Here is a 16,690-nt window from a genome sequence, read left to right as displayed (position 1 = left end):
TCCTTTTACAAGATCCCCCCATCATGTTGACGGTTACAGGCTGCTTGGCAGCTCAGCTCTCCCACCTTCGTCTGGGAAGCTAGAGGACAAAGGCCCTCCACCAGAAGGAAGCCTCTCCTTCACTAGGCCCTCTGCAAATCTCAGCAGAAATAAAATAAAATGAAACAGAACCACAGATCCATTCTAAGACAAACTTTGAAAAGAGTGCCAAGGATAGCAAAGATCTAATTCCAGCGGGGTCACCAACTAACCCAGTCTCAGTCTGGGTAAGTCATTCAACTTTTCTTGCCTTTAATTTTCTCTTGTGTAGAATCAAGAGGTTGAACTTGATGGACTATGGATTCCCTTTTAAGTGTTGTACGATTTTTATAACTGTATTATATGTAAGTGGGTGAAAATAAAAGCTTCCCTCTATCAATTATATATTTACTTTTATTTTAAAAAGATAATAGTCCTAAAGCCCAATATAAAATCATCAGACAGACATGCATGCGTGCACACCCTTCAGAACCTGAATTTCTGGAAATCGTTTCTCGGTCGCCTAATCCCCACAAACTGATGGCATCCTGTTGTTCCTGCCAAAAGATCCTATTATGCAAATATTTAGGCTAGGCCTTTTAAACAACCATGAACATTTATTTCACTCTTCCAAGTAACATCATCCGGAGGGCTCAAAATACACCAATGAATGCAGGCACTTATTGACAGTATAGCTATGGGATCTTTTAATCAGTAGTGTTTGAGGCCTAACCCTATGCTTACTGATGGTTTCCTCAGTTAAGCAGAACTACAACCAGAAATGAGTTGAAATTCTTTTACTGGTTATTGTTATTACAAAGTGGTCTTAATCTGTCATAGTGCTTCCTCCATTTTAATCCTTTCCCTTCCGCAGGTGACACTCCAGCAATGAGATCCTTACTTCCTGAACCTTCCACCTAGCTCTGCTATAATGTGTCCTTGATCCAAAGGCCACTGTCCATGCAAAAGTTTTGAAAGAAAAATGGGAGCTCTCAGAAGTTCCAGGACCCATTTGCAGCTCACAGAGCCCCCAGTGGATTAAGTGCCAATGGAATTTAGAGAGGAAAAAAAGTCAAACTTACTTCATCCACATGCCCCACAGCTCCATAGATTCTCGCCATTTGTCCGATGAGGTAGGGGAATCTCTCACCAATCTCTTTCAGCATTGGAAGAAAACTGTTCAAAGCCACAGGTTCATAGCCTGCTATCTCTATGAGGATGTTTAGGATCACATCATTATGGGTTGAGTCTTTCAAATGCCTGATTAGGAAAGGAATACACTTCTGAACCACCTATGAAAAGAAAAGAGAGAGGAAGAGAAGAGAAACAAAGAGGAAAATTAATTAAATCAGGACTAATTTAATATTTTTTGATTTTATGAAATCTGAAGTCAACACATTCTGGGATTATTGCCCTCATTGGAACTCAAGCAAATACAAGTCTGAAATTTAGAATTTACAATAAAATTTCAGATGCTTCAGTTTGTTTCTCTTTTTCATTTCATCTGTGCTCTGCTATTGAAGAGTAACAACATTACATTATAAAATGTTTAGATGCTGCTATTCATAAGTCAAGTTTTGATATGTTATATCCTCACCAGAATATTAAATTTCCTCCAATCCACCATAAAAGTGCAACTTAAAGGGCAATATAAATATGCAAAAGATACTTGATGACTTCAATGAAAGCCTTCAAATTGGAGAAATATGGTTTGGAAATATTTAATAATAAAAATAAGAAAGCAGGAAACAGCCTTTAAATTTTCTTCAATATTCCATTTTGATCACAAAAAAGTACTAAGATAAAAAATATTACTAAAGTAAAATAATTTCTACCATATTCCTGACACCCTAATATGGCTTTCTTGATTTTGAATGCTTGTATTAATATAAAGATGCAATAATTCATATTGAAGAAAACGTGACTTTTTGTGGAATAAAGTCACTATGTTAATACATAGACACATTGCACACTGACAACTTAATGAATTGTTTTGTCTGCTGAAATAAAACAATTAGAAAGGACAACCCGTGGAAACTGAACAGTAAAAATAAAAACAATTTGCCCATCTATACTTCTATGCTGATTTTTTAGTTTGTTGTTGGTTTGCTTTTTTGGTTGGTTACTTTTTTGGTAAGGTGGACTTGAAATGTAGCTTCCAGTATTAAAACGGAATCTGATACTCAGCTCAACCTGCTAAATTTATAATCCACCCTTTGCCAAAACCCTGCTTCTCTCACTTCCCTCTCTAGCTTCAAGGGTCTCTTTTCCCCATGAATGGCACCATTATCTACCTGGCTACTCAAGTCAGAAGTCTGGGAATCATTCTTGACTGTTCTTTTTCCCTTATCATTAGCCTCCTCCAAACAACCACCAAGTCCTACTGATTCCACCTCCCAAGTATGCCACAGATCTGTTCACTTCCATTAATTTCCATTCATTTCTCCATTCACTTATTTACAAATATTTATTGAGTCCTTCCTATTTGCAAGGTAGTATTGTAGGTGCTAAAGCTGCTAATAAGTCTAGCAGATTCCTGCCATAGTGGAATAATTCACTGCCTAGTAAATGAGACATTTCATGAAACGAGTAATTTTAATAGAAATGCATAATTATAAATTTTAATAAATGCCATATAGCAAAATACAAGGTGCTGTGACAGACTATCCTGGGGCCCTAGGTTAAGCTGGCATCAGGGAAGTACTCTCCCAGCAGGCACATCTAAGCTGAGACCACTGATCCAATTATCCTGAACTTGGGTTATTCCAATAGCTTTCTAACTCTTCTCTCTGCCATCAGTCTTGTCCATCCAATTCCTTCTCTACCTTGTGGCCTCAATAGCAACCCTTCCTCTGTTTAAAATAGTTCACTGATTTGCCATCGATCTCAAGATAGAGGCTTAACATACCTTTTCCAAACTGATGCCTATCCATTTTTCTAGATGTATCCCCCCATCCAGATCCCATCAGATATCATACTTCAACCCTGTTGATTTTTCCAAAATGTTTTCTTGACCTGCTAAGATTTCTCTTGCATCTAGGGTTGTACTCACGTGATTCACTCTGCCTGTAATTCTTTTTGCCCCTTTTTTTCTGGATACTCCTTCTCATTCGTGAGGCTTTGGATTAGCTGTTGTTGCCTTTAAAAGACTTCCTCCACTCCCTTCTCTTTCCTCCTCAATCCAGTGCCCTGGCTGAAGCCCCTATCACACCCTACATGGCTCCCAGAAAAACCTTCTCATGCCTTCTTCATATTGCTAGTCTAGATGTTTGTTTTGCAGGCTGGATTAAAAACTCTATAAGAGTTTGTACCCCATTGTATAGCCAAAGCCTAGCACAGAGCCTGGCCAGAAACTGAGTCAATAAATATTTGAGGAACAAACCAAACGAAGAAAAATCTAAATGGTTTTATAGGCTAGCATTTGAATAACCTCCACACCCCACCCCACAGTGTTGAATAGTTGTACATAATGTTTTAATGGATATATTGTCACATGTCATATACAACATAACTAACAGGGACATGAAAGCAGACATTTTGAGAGGACTAAAAGTATCCTACATATAAATTTAAACTGGATATTCATATCCAGTACTTATGGAGGAAGGGCCAGGGCTAGTTTCTGGTATACAGCATACATGATTGAACAGGTCTACAAATGTTGCCTATGCATTTGGGAATGGTTGTATGTCCTTCCGGAGAAACCAAGAGAGATCCCTGGCACATAAGGTAGAAGTGTCAGCCAGCTGCTCTAGGTCAGGGCAGCATATTTAACCTGAGTCTTTTAGTAATGGAAAATGCTTACACATTTCCTGCCCCATTGTATAAAATTCTATTTCCTAGTCCTTACCCTTCATGTCCTATTTCTGGAACACGAAGGTCTCTGTGACATGTGCTTCCAGTCATGCCAATTTTATTTAAACTCCAGCCATACATCCCAAGCCCATACAAGAGTATACTATATGTACTGTACCATAAAGAAAAAGAAAAAGAAAAAGAAAGAAAGGAAGAAAGAAAGAAGAAAAGGAAAAGGAAAAGGAAAAAGAAAAGAAAAGAAAAGAAAAGAAAAGAAAAGAAAAGAAAAAAGAAAAGAAAAGAAAAGAAAAAGAAAGAAAAAAGAAAGCTGGCTCGAGACAAATATATATGCTTAGGCACAGTTGAATCCATTGAAGCAAAGAGTAGAGAAGACTTGAATAGTGTAAATAAAGTAATTTTACTGATTAAACAAAAATCTATTATTTTGTGGTTTCCTGATAACCCAAAAGCTTGTCATGATGGTGACAGAAAAGACAGATATTTCTTGAAGTTTATCACACACATGAAAGGAAAGCGGTGCTTTGGGCTTTAGACAGATTATTCTTAGATAAGAAGGAATTTTATTTTCTAAATACAGGCATTTCCTCAGGCTGGTCTCTTTCGTGCTGCCTCACTGGGGAGCTGCTTCATATCTCAGAGAAGGCCTTATCATCACTGAGAGCAGAGCAGCCACTAAGCATAGATGTCTAGCAGAGGGCAAGCTGACACGGCCTTTGTTGAGACCATAACCTCATGGCATGGACCGCCGAAAGAGCTTCCAAGCTGTCCTATCTAATCATGTCAAGACTTCAAAGGTTGTCATGGCCTACGGCTGGGATCCCAATGCCATGGTATTCCAGGGTCTTCACTGACTGGCATATCTACTGCCTCTTCCACCATGAACTCTGACCCAGCGACATGCCATCAATCACCCACAGTGGCTTAAACATGGAGAGGATGCTCATGCTTTCAAAGCCCATCTCAAAGAGCTCTACTTCTGGGAAGCCTTCCCCATAGCCCACCCTAATACATGCAGGACCTAGGGCTAGAGTGCAAATAAAGGGCCCTACACCACACACTCAAATACTCAGGTGCTACCCTCTACCTGACACATGTACCTTTATAACAATCTTGGAGGCCTGATTTGAATTTGGAATTTTTGGCCTGTGTAGAGGGAACAGAAAGAAATGACCTCTAGGCCCCATTCCTTGCCCCTCTCTTCTCTTTCTATTCCTGGCTTTGTCCTGCAAGGAGTCTTGTATGCATGTATATGAATACCCCAGCCCACAAATTCAAGTTCATCTAAAACACCCCTCAGGCCTGTGGGGTCATGCTGTTGGCATGGCCTGTCCTTGGGAGAACAGATCCAGAGGCCAGGCCTGTTGAAGCCTTAGAAGGAGGACAGAGATGTACAGGAAAGGAATTCCAAGGTCCCAGTGACCTGGACTACGTTTATTAGGTGACAGAATGTGTGGAAACTGGGGGAACATGTAGATGAGGGCCAGACCAGGACCCTCTAAAGTAAATAGCCCAGGCAGGCACCTTCCCTGGCTCTCCATTCCTTCCTGAGTGGAATTAACTGCTGCCTTTTTTGTGCTCTCAGAGCAGTCTGCTGACAGTTTTAGCATCTTGCCACTGAACTGAAGTTTTGTGGACATATCTCATCAGCCCAGGCCATGGGGCCATGAGGGTAGGGCCATCTGAAAACATAGCACCATAATACATAGCAACTTAATTAGCAGCAAATGACATTTAAATTTTTATGTATATAATAAAAGGTAGAGCTGCTGTGTGTGTGCACATATGTGTACATGTGTGTGCATGTACTCCCTCTTAAATTTTCCTTGGGCTCAATTTTCTCTTCTAATTGATTTGGCCAGCATTAACAATTTCTATTACTCTTCGAAACCCTATAAAATAACTGCCACTCTTTTCATTTACTAATTACTCCCACCATAGTAACAAAATATATATACCGAAAATTATGGTTCTGCTCCAAAGACTGTTGTAGAACAGTCTACATATTCCATCACTCCATCTTCTTAATGTTCTGCAAATGGCTTATTTTAAATAAATACCAAAAGTGACCTCTGAGTATTGTCAACATGATGATGCTGTGTTAGGTGCCTCAGGATTAGGTATGTGAAGAGGAATGCTGTAAGCTTGAAAATCCAAGAAAATGACTCTCTGCTCTAGGGACCAGACCACAAAAGCAGTTCCTCTGGGTTTGGACATTAATCAACGGAGGGCTGAAGTTGCTATTTTCTGCCACTCATCTCTGTACGGTTGGGGCTAGAAGCCCAAGTCCTGGGGATAATAACAGATGGGCTCTTATGTGTTACTAAATGCTGTTCCTTTTGTTGGCTAGGTTACAGCATGGTTTATAGCAGCCAAGAATACAGACTTAGCCCCAAAAGGCCACTTGGAAAATTGACCACCCAGCCTTTTCCTATAAATGAACCCTGAGGATTCTCTGGAGGTTCCAGCCATGAATCACTAGCCAGGAACTGCCTCCCTTTAACTGGGAAGGATGGTTTTCTGAAAGGGGGATACCCAGAGGGCAGTGATGGAGGAAGGGGACCAACCTGCCTGGCCAGCCACACGTGAAGCTCACAGATATATGGATGTTGAAGCTCTGCCACCTTTGCGATCTCAACCTTGTCTTCACTGGAGAACCTGCTCAGTTTACCTCCTATTTACAGAGCATTGGCATAGCTTTTATGCAGAAAGGAAAAATTCACTTTAATCCCAGTTCCACAGGGTCAAAACCCTTCTCATTTAGCTTCTTGCTTCATCTGCAATGAAGTTATAATAACTAGACTTAAATTGGAAGTCTCAGTCTGCATTTCTGATTGTTGCCATTGTTTTCAATTTCCTCTCTCCCTTTCTCCATATATGTCTCCCTTCCTTTTTGCGCACTAATTAAGGAACATGAGAGAGAGGAGGTGAATCCAGCATGTCTCTGGCTCACTGTCTGCACACCTCAGTAACCAAGTGTTAGCCTTGAAGAGCCCCACGATGAGCCGCAGGAGGCAGGTGGAGGCCCACTTTAACATGAAGGGCAGTGCTGGTGGGAAACAGAGGTTGGGTCCTTCCCCTGCTACAACTTCTCACCCATTAGGGCCCTGGCACAGGTGAGGTCCATTCACATCACTGTGCCTGTTTTCTAAACCCTTGCGGCTTCATCCTGGGATCCACACTTAGCATGCACAACACCTACAGGACTCTGCTTTCACTCTCTCCTCATTCAGTTCAGGTCTCCTACTTCTGCCATAGAGCTCACCTTTCTGACCGCCTTTGTCTACTGAGCCCCCTCAACCCCCCACCTGCTTCACAAGCCATGCCTTATAGCCTCAAGTTTTCAGGGTGTTGAGGTCAAAAGATCTCAATGGCTGGAATTAGATTGGGTTTATGATGTACCTCAGGCTTATCTCTATGGCTTTAGAAAAGTTACCTAACCAGTGACAGCCCCAGATTTTCTGTAAATGGCCGTCATATGGGAGGCATTGTGACCATAATGGCCAGTGGAAGACATGGACATTGCCTATTTGAAAATTGGAGGGGCTGCTACAGATGAGCAGGGTGTGAAAAGCCACCTCACTATCACTCCTTTGTACCACCACAGTTCTTAACCCTTCCAGACTTTGACTTTTCTGTTTACCAAAGGAAAGGTTGTTATGGGGAATAAGTGAGATAATGTTGTAAAACACCTACACAGTGTCTGGTACTTGGCATTAGTTCAACCACTATTAGTGTCCTTGTTTACTCTCCTCTGCCTCCTGTAACCAGCTGAGAACACTACAGTAATACTTTGGAGATATTCCAGACCACCACAATAAAGCGAATGTCACAATAAAGAGACTCAAATGATTTTTTTAGTTCCCCAATGCATATAAAAGTTATTTTTATGCTCTAGTCTATTAAGTGGGCAATAGTATTATGTCTAAAAATATATACGCTTTAATTAAAAATACATTATTGTTAAAATCATCTGAGCTTTTAATGAGTTGTAAGCTTTTTGCTGGTAGAGGGTCTTGTCTTTATATTGATGGCTACTGACTGATCAGGGTGGTGGTTGCTGAAGGTTGGGATGTCTGTTGCAATTTCTTAAAATAAGACAGCAGTGAAGTTTGCCACATCAGTTGACTCTTCCTTTCACAAATGATTTCCCTGTACCATGTGATACTGTTTGGTAGCATTTTACCCACGGTGGAACTGTTTTCAAAATTGGAATAAGTCTTCTCAAACCCTGATGCTGCTTTATCAGCTAAGTTTATGTAACATTCTAAATCTTTTGTTGCCGTTTCAACAATCTTCACAGCATCTTCACCAGGAGTAGATTCCAGCTCAAAAAAACCACTTTCTTTGCTCATCCAAAAGAAGCAAAACTTCATCTCTTAAAGTTTTATCATGAAATTGTAGCGATTCAGTCCCATCTTCAGGCTCCACTTTTAATTCTAGTTCTTATGGTAGAAATAGCATATGGTAGAAATAGCATTCTGCAGTCTATGGAATGGTTGTTGTGTTAGTTAGCAGGCATGAAAACTTTAATTTCATTGTATATCTCCATCAGAGCTCTTGGGTGATAGAGTGCATTGTCAATGAGCAGTCATTTTGAAGAGAATCTCTCTCTCTCTCTCTCTCTCTCTCTCTCTCTCTCTCTCTCTGAGCTCTAAGTCTCAACAGTGGGCTTTAAATATTTAGTTAACTATGTTGTAAACAGATGTGCTGTCAACCAGGACTTGTTGTTCCAAATCTGGGAGTAGATTTAGCTTAATTCTTCAAAGCCTAGGATTTTCAAAATGGTCGGTAAGCACTGGTTTCAACTGAAAGTCATCAGCTGCACTAGCCTCTAACAAAAGAGAAGTCTGGGGGCACCTGAGTGGCTCAGTCGGTTGAGTGACCGACTTTGGCTCAACTCATGATCTCGTGGTTTGTGAGTTCGAGCCCCGCGTCAGGCTCTGTGCTGACAGCTCAGAGCCTGGAGCCTGCTTCGGATTCTGTGTCTTCCCTCTCTTCTCCTCCCCTGCTCATGCTCTGTCCCTCTCTGTCTCTCAATAACAAATAAACATTTTTAAAAAATTTAAAAAAAAGAGAAGTCTGTTCTTTGAAGCTTTGAAACCAGGCATTGATATCTCCTCTCTAGCAGTGAAAGTCCTAGATAGCATCTTCTAATAGAAAGCTGTTTTATCAACACTGAAAATCTGCTGTTTAGTGTTGCCACCTTCATTACTTATCTTAGCTAGATCTTCTGCATAACTTGCTACACTTCTACATCAGTGCTTGCTGCTTCACTTTGCACTTTTATGTTATGGAGACGGTTTCTTTCCTTAAATCTCACAAACTGGCCTCTGCAACCTTTAAGCTTTTCTTCTGCAGCTTCCTCACCTGCATTGAAGAGAGTTAGGGCCTTGTTCTGGATTAGGCTTTGGCTTAAGGAAATGATGCGGAGCAGTTGATCTTTCTATCCAGACCAGCCAAACTATCTCCACATCAATAATAAGGCTGTTTTGCTTCCTTATCACTCATGTATTCAGTGGAGTAGCACTTTTAGTTTTCTTCAAGAACTCTTCCTTTGCATTTGCACTTAGCTAAGAGAATGGTATTTGGTGCAAGAGGCCTCGCTTTTGACCTGTCTCGGTTTTTGATGTGCCTTCCTCACTAAGCTTACTCATGTCTAGTTTTTTATTGGAAGTGAGAGAGCTGCTACTCCTCTGTTCACTTGAACACTTAGAGGTTTTGTAGGGTTCTTAACTGGCCTAATTTCAATAGTGTTGTGTCTCAGGGAATAGGGGGGCCCTAGGAGAGGGAGACAGATGGGGGATGGACAGTTGGTGGGGTAGTCAAAACACACACATTTATCCATTAAGCTCACCATCTCATATAGGTGTGGTTTGGGGCACCCCAAGACAATTACAATAATATCACCAAAGATCACTGATCACAGATCACCATCACAAATATAATAATAATGAAAATGTTCGAATTATTGCAAGAATTATGAAAATGTGACACAGAGACACAAAGTAAACAAATGCTGTTGGAAAAGAATGGTGCCAATAGACTTGCTTGACACAGGGTTGCCACAAACCTTCAATTTGTAAAAAATATAGTATCTGCAAAGTGCAACAATATGATGAAGCACAATAAAATGAGGTATGCCTGTACTCCTCTCAAGAGGAGGCTACTTGGTTTTTTTCCCCAAGCTGAGGAGAGAGAAGGGGGTTAGCGGGTAAGAGTCCTGGACTGGACCAGTCACTTAACCTCTTACTACCTGTGTGATGGGGGCAAATTAGCCTCCCAGAACAACCATTTTGACTGGTGTAAAACAGAGGGGAAAATAACACACATTAGAGTTGTTGGTAGGAGTAAATTGATAGAATTAGATCTTAAAAAAAGAAGCCCTTGGGGTGCCTTGGGTAGCTCAGTCAGTTAAGTGTCCACATCATGATCTCGCGGTTCATGAGTTCGAACCCTGCATCGCGCTCTGTGCTGACAGCTCAGAGCCTGGAACCTACTTTGAATTCTGTGTCTCCCTCTCCTTCTGCCCCTCCCCCCACTCGTGTTCTGTCTCTCTCCCTCTTTCAAAAATAAATAAGCATTACAAAATTTTAAAAAAGATTTAAGAAGAAAAAGCCCTTTGTGAATGATAAAGTCCTCTGTAAATTTAGGCACTAATATTAACTCATCTGTGTTAAGAAATATTCATGGAATGAATTCTGTATGCCAGGGACTATGCAGGGCATCAGGGACACAGTAGTGAACAAGGTGGTCTTCATGTCTCCAGCATTTGCATCAGAACCAAGTTGGTCCAAAGAGAGAGAGAGAGAGAGAGACCACTAGAGGCAGAGTCATTACAATGTGAAATTTGCTAGGCAGAGATGGGGGTGAAGGAAGGAGTCAGATAAGATTATTGGTAAGAAACTGACATCTAAGTATCTGTCTAAAGCCCAGGAACAGTCATCCCAGAAAGAGTGGTAGTGGTGAGGGAAGGACATTCCAGGTGAAGAACATTTGTAAAACTTCAGTGCTTTGAGAGTGCCCATCTGTAGGTGCTTAGGACTGTATAATTGCTCAAAGTGTTGGGAGTTAAAGAGACCCTATGAGAACGGGCAGATGTCAGGGGCCTTATAAATGGCCTCCTAAGTCCTTTCCTGAGTCTTCAGGCCATCAGAGGCCACCAGATGTCTGACGGGACCTCTTTGAATGTCACATTTGGGGCCATCCTCACTCTTCGACCCCACCTTTTTAGGTAGGGAGATCCCAAGACTTTTCCCTCCCCCTTCTTGTAAGTGAGCCTTCCCCTGGTTTAATTTACTTTCATGTCCAGCCTTTAGCCCATGGGAAATAAATTGAACTAAGTTATTCTCCCCAGATCCCCCTTGAATTTTTATTGAACCTTCTTTTGCAAAAACTGTGTTTTGCTCTTGCTTGCAGGCTGCAGATAAAATGGTATGCCAGCTGCCTCTTTTATGAAACCAAGTTTGGCCTTTTAATCACACTCCCCACCCCCCACCCCCCAATTTCCCTATCATCTGGTCTCCAGGCTCTATCTGTGGTAGGCAAAATAATGACTCCACAAACATGTGCACACCCTAATCCCCAGAACCTGTGATAATGTAGCCTTATGTGTCAAAGAGGACTCTGTAGGTATAGTTAAGTTAAAGGTCTTGAGATGGAGAGATAATCCTGGATCTTCTGGGTGGCACCAATGTAATTACAAGGACCCTTAGAAGATGGAGGCTAGGAGACTCAGAGTTGGAGGAGGTGTGATGAGAAAATAAGAGGGGAGAGGGATGTAGGCCATGAGCTGAGGAATGCAAGCAGCCCCCAGAAGCTGAAAAGGCAAGGAAACATTATCCTCTAGAGTCTCAAGAAGGAATACAGCCCTGCTGAACCATTTTGGACTTCTGATCTCAAGAGCAGTAAGATAATAAATTTGTGCTATTTTAAACCACTGCGTTTGTGGTAATGGGAAACAAATACCTCAGCCCTTCTCTGTCCCTCACTCCAAGCCTCTGTTTAGGTGATCCAGTGATCTTTCAACTCTATTCCTTGCCCAAACTCAACTACAGTTTTGCTCAAACTTTCTGTCCTTAATCCTTTCCCAAAATGATTCCTCCACTTGTGCTCTGGAATTCATTCCCTAACTTCCTCAAGCATCTGATTCTAGCTAGTGTTTTGTTCCACATCTTCAATCTCTTCGTTGTTATTGGATTGTTCTTTAGTTCTCCTTATTTTCTTTAAACTTGTACACTCATGCAGTCAGTTCCTAACCTTCTCTCCACACACAGTCCATGACGATGACCGCCACTTCTCACCCCACCCACAAAGACAGTGTCCTGGGGAGTCCCGGTTGCCAAATCTAAGGACATTTCCAATCTCCAAACTCATTTACTTCTCTGGATCTTGATCCTGTTGAGTCACTTTACACCCTTTGGAGACCACAACACAACTTCTCCCTGATTCTTTATGTTCTCCAATCTCTTTGGTCTCTTTTGGTCATTTATTCATTTCTGAATTCAACATTTTATTGAAATCCTACTATGCGTCCAGCACTATGCTAGAGAGTATATATAAATATGCAGACACAGGCCCCTCAAGGAGTTTAGAGTGCACTGGGAAAGACAGACATGCAAAAATAATGATATATATTGTTCTAAGGGCAAAAGCAAAAATGTACACCAGGTGACATGGATGCTCCCAGTCTTCTGCCCAACCTCTAGTCTAGCTACTCAAAGTGTGGTCCTTGGAGCAGCAGGAGAAGCATCACCTGGGAACTTGTAAAAGGCAGGATCTGGGTACGCAGACCTACTGAATCGAAATTTCCATGAGTAGGGTTCAAGTCTGCTCTCTAGTGTCCAAGACTCCCAGCCCCATCTCTACTTCCTCAAGATCCTTTGCCCCTCTGCTCCACTTGAAACAAAACCTCCCATTCTCCAAGGTCTGGCCTTGATGCCACTCCAGTTATGAATCTTCATGTCACCTATTTCTTCCACCCAAGGCAGAATTCATTGCCACCCCTTCTGTTTATACCATCTGCAGAACACTTACCACTCTGTTTTATTCTGTTTGGTTTTATGAATGTTTACTGAGTGCTATCAGACACTATGCCAAGGTCTGGGATACAGGAGAAAAGAAGAAAGAGTTCCTTACCACAAGGCATTTGCAGCCTATTATAGTTAATAACACATATGACCATTTTGCCTGTCTTTCCTTGAATAACTTGAATGTTGACTTCAAATGGTCCAGTATTCACCTAACGTTCACTGATTTTTCAAGTGGTAGGTATTGACATTATCAAGAAACGAAGCAGGATACAGCCATAAGTGATATGACCTGGAGTTGACCTTTAATCTTACTCGTACACATGTTCTGGCACCCTCCGTAATCCATTTCTACTTTCCTCTTCCTGGCAGCCTCTAGTCTCTATCTGAGTACCCTTGAGGGGTAGCAGAAGCGTCAGGGGTAGAGTGTGTGTCCTAAACAGAGACTATCAGGACTTTTGTTTGGATGTTGTTGGTGGTGGTGGAGGGGGTAGAAGAAGCCAGTGCCTAGAGAGCCCCTTGTACCTGTCTGAAGTGCACAGGTCAAAGCCTGCAGAAAATAGAAGCCAAAACCAGAAATCAAATCTGAGAAATAGAGGATAGGAAAATTGTTGTCTTCATATCATTTGAGCTGCTGGATCAAATCTCATCTTAAGGGTTTTTTTTCCCCCATCACATTAGCTAATAAATTCCTTTCGTTATTTAAGCCAGCATGGATTGGGTGTTCTGTTACTGATAATCACAATTATCCTAATTATTTTAATATTTTATTTGATTCCAAAAAAACAACTAACTTGCCCTCTAGAAAATGAGACTTTGTTCTCACTGTAGACTGATTTCCCCATGTGCGGGTCATTCCTTTGGCCCTGAGAAAGCATAGATTCCTGGGACTGCATGGCCACACCAAACTTCAATTAAGGTTGTTCTGCAATGGCTGTAGATTTGTTTGTTCTTTCTTCTGTTTTTAGTACTATACCGGTTAAAGTTAATTTTATGTGTCAATTTCACTGGGTCATCCAGTGCCCACATGTTTGCCTGAACATTATTCTAGGTATGTTTGCGAGAGTATTTCCAGATCAGTCTGGCATTTAAATTGGTAGAATGAGTAAAGCAGATTGCCCTTCCCAATGTGGGTGGGCCTCATCTAAACTGCTGAGGGCCTGAATGTGACTGGTTGAACAGTGACATTGGTCCTCTCTCCTGCTCTTGAACTGTGACTTACACCATCAGCCATTGGGTTCTAAAGTTTTCAGATTTGGACCAAAACTTAAGCCGTTGGTTTTCCTGGTTCTCAGGCTTTTGGACTCAGGCTGGAACTACACCACTTGTTTTCCTGGGTCCTCAACTTACAAATGGCACTTTGTAAGGGGCATTTGTGGGACTTCTGGACTTCTCAGCCTCATAACCGCATAAGCCAATTCCAATTGTTCATGATATATGTATCCTAATGGTTCTGTTTCTCTGGGGACCCATAACAGTATTCAACCTCTGCCATCACCTACCTCCTCACTTTCACAGTTATAGAAAAAGTGAATGAGTGCTTTCATGGAAGGATAGGTGTGTTTAGACACATGAGGGAGGAAGCCTGAAGCACACATCCTGCTCACAAACCCAGAAACATGCATGGTTATGTGGACCATCATGTATATGGTGTACTTTTTACCTCTGGTTGCTTTCTCTTTGCAGCTACATGTAAAAGCCGTAGAAGATGGTACTGTTCTGGTTGTTCCAGCTGAGACATCAAGGCCAGGAGTTCTGTCAGGTGTCTGTTAATTGGCTGAGGCTTCTTTTCATACACAGCAGGTAACACCCTCAACAACATGGCATTACCTGTTGAAAGAACAATACCAGGAATGATGACTATTAGCTCCCAATCAGTAGAAACACCATTAGTGTCAATTCAATAAACTTTGCACTTATTCATTAAATGGCCAAGTCTTCTGCTAAAAATAACACAGTATCTTATCCTGAAAAATCACTAGAGCATGGCTTAAACTGATTCCATAAAAGGGAATATTTTATTTATTTATTATCTAATGAAAAATTTTCCTGAGTAATGCACCACGGGGAAAGAGGAAAATTTGACAGTAACCGGACCACACCCTTAAGAAGGAAACAGTTCTGATAAAGAATTCCTGATGAGACACAACATTTGGATGCTGTTTAAATGAAAACTAAGCAGTGCCGTAAGCATGAGACTAAATGAAACTGAACCAAAAAAAGAGCACAGAGGAATGTATTCACCTTCCTGAGAGATACGGAGGCATGATTTAGACAACTGACATATGGAAACTATGCTCTATTTTTATGAATAGTTAGAAAAGTAGCAATGCAAATTTAAATCCCCAATTTTCTGCACTATTTCAAGGGAAGTTTAGACTCAGCTTTGTTTGTCACACATGATTTACCTCAAAGACATGTAGGGACAACTGGATTTAAAACGGCAAAATCTCAAGAAAAGATACTGCATAAGCTACAGAGACTTATCTGCAAACAACATATGGGAAACATCTGCTTATCACTTTATGGTATGGATTTTTTTTCCCCTCAGAATCCTCTTAAGTACTTACACGTCTCAGGAGAATTGGTTTCTAGGGATTTCTTGAACAAAAATTTTCTTGTGTCTATTTACTTTAAATTTGGCTTTGTATACAGAAGAAATACACAGAAGGAATCAAATAAACAGAAGTGATTACACATATGTAGACCTTTCTTAAATGGTAGGACGTGTCTATATGCAAAGGACATTTAGATGTGAGAATTAAGGAAAGAAAGTCATCATTTTCAGAATATCAGTGACTAAATTTAATAGAAGGGTGATTCTGGATCAAACTGAATGATTATGGGAGATGATAAATAATGAGAATTGTTTTTCTCACATGCGGTTCATAGAATTGGTCTCCAGCAGATTTTGGGCAGTACAAGAGTTCACAGAGTACAAGGTATTGGAAATATACTCAGAGTTTTCTTTTAAAAAAATGTTGTGTCCGTCCCAAAACATTGCTTTATTTTGTTTGTTTTCTATTTTAACCAAGAGTTTTCTTTAAAGGATCAGGAATTTTAAATGTAATGTACAGGGTACATTTGATCATAGAACTTAGTTATGGAGACATCCTGATCAATCTCTAAAAAAGTTTGTGATAAATAGGACTGTCGTTGGAATTGAAGAGAGGAAACTGGTGTAAGGCTTTTTGGTACAATACTCACTCACTAAACGTCCTGAGAGCCCTGAAGGGGAAAACTCCAAATTAGTCATTGTCAGCTGACTTGAATTTCTATCAAATGATGCAAAAAAATAAATGCATAAAAACTTTTTTGAGGGGCACCTGGGTGGATCAGTTGGTTGAGCATCCAAATTCAACTCAAGTCATGATCTCCGTTTATGAGTTCGAGCCCCACATAGGGCTCACTGTTGTCAGGCTGCCAGGGAAGAGCCCACTTTGGATCCTCTGTCCCTCTCTCTCTGCCCCTCCCCCACTTGCACGCTCCCCAAAACAAATACATATTAATAAATTTTTTTAAAACCTTTTTTTTTTTAGTTAGAAACTGATATAGGTATAGAAATCCTATCTATCCCATTTATAAACTAATATATTTTTAAATCATGGAATGTTTGAAGCCATTAGATAAATGTAGGCAATAATATAAAGAGCAAGGGTGTGCACACCAACCATCTTTTCAAAACAACCTCGTGCCAGAATTGCTTCCTGTCACACTCCTATCTTTTTCTCTCCAGAGGCAACCACCATCCTAAAGTTGGTATTTATCATCTTCAGGAATGTTTCTACACTTTCATTGTATGCGTATATGCACCAACGAGAATTTTACAG

General features: G+C 40.9%; 1 protein-coding gene across 12 annotated transcripts in view; it reads right to left on the bottom strand.

The window, feature by feature from the left end:
- Positions 1 to 16,690, bottom strand: part of VEPH1 (ventricular zone expressed PH domain containing 1) — a 252,221-nt gene that overhangs the window by 174,295 nt on the left and 61,236 nt on the right. For all 12 annotated transcript variants that reach the window (XR_008297873.1, XM_027061541.2, XM_053221272.1 and 9 more), the window contains 2 exons: positions 14,524 to 14,690; positions 1,101 to 1,310 (listed from right to left, as the gene is read on the bottom strand). Coding sequence is in view for 11 of the 12 variants with exons in the window: in XM_027061541.2 (XP_026917342.1) it covers positions 1,101 to 1,310; positions 14,524 to 14,690 (377 nt within the window). In the remaining variant the exon portion in view is untranslated. The remainder of the gene's footprint in view (positions 1 to 1,100; positions 1,311 to 14,523; positions 14,691 to 16,690) is intronic.

Source organism: Acinonyx jubatus, chromosome C2 (genome assembly GCF_027475565.1).
Source record: "Acinonyx jubatus isolate Ajub_Pintada_27869175 chromosome C2, VMU_Ajub_asm_v1.0, whole genome shotgun sequence".
NCBI lineage: Eukaryota > Metazoa > Chordata > Mammalia > Carnivora > Felidae > Acinonyx > Acinonyx jubatus.
Note: the sequence above shows the minus strand (reverse complement) of the source record. Positions and strands in the feature narration are given on the sequence as shown.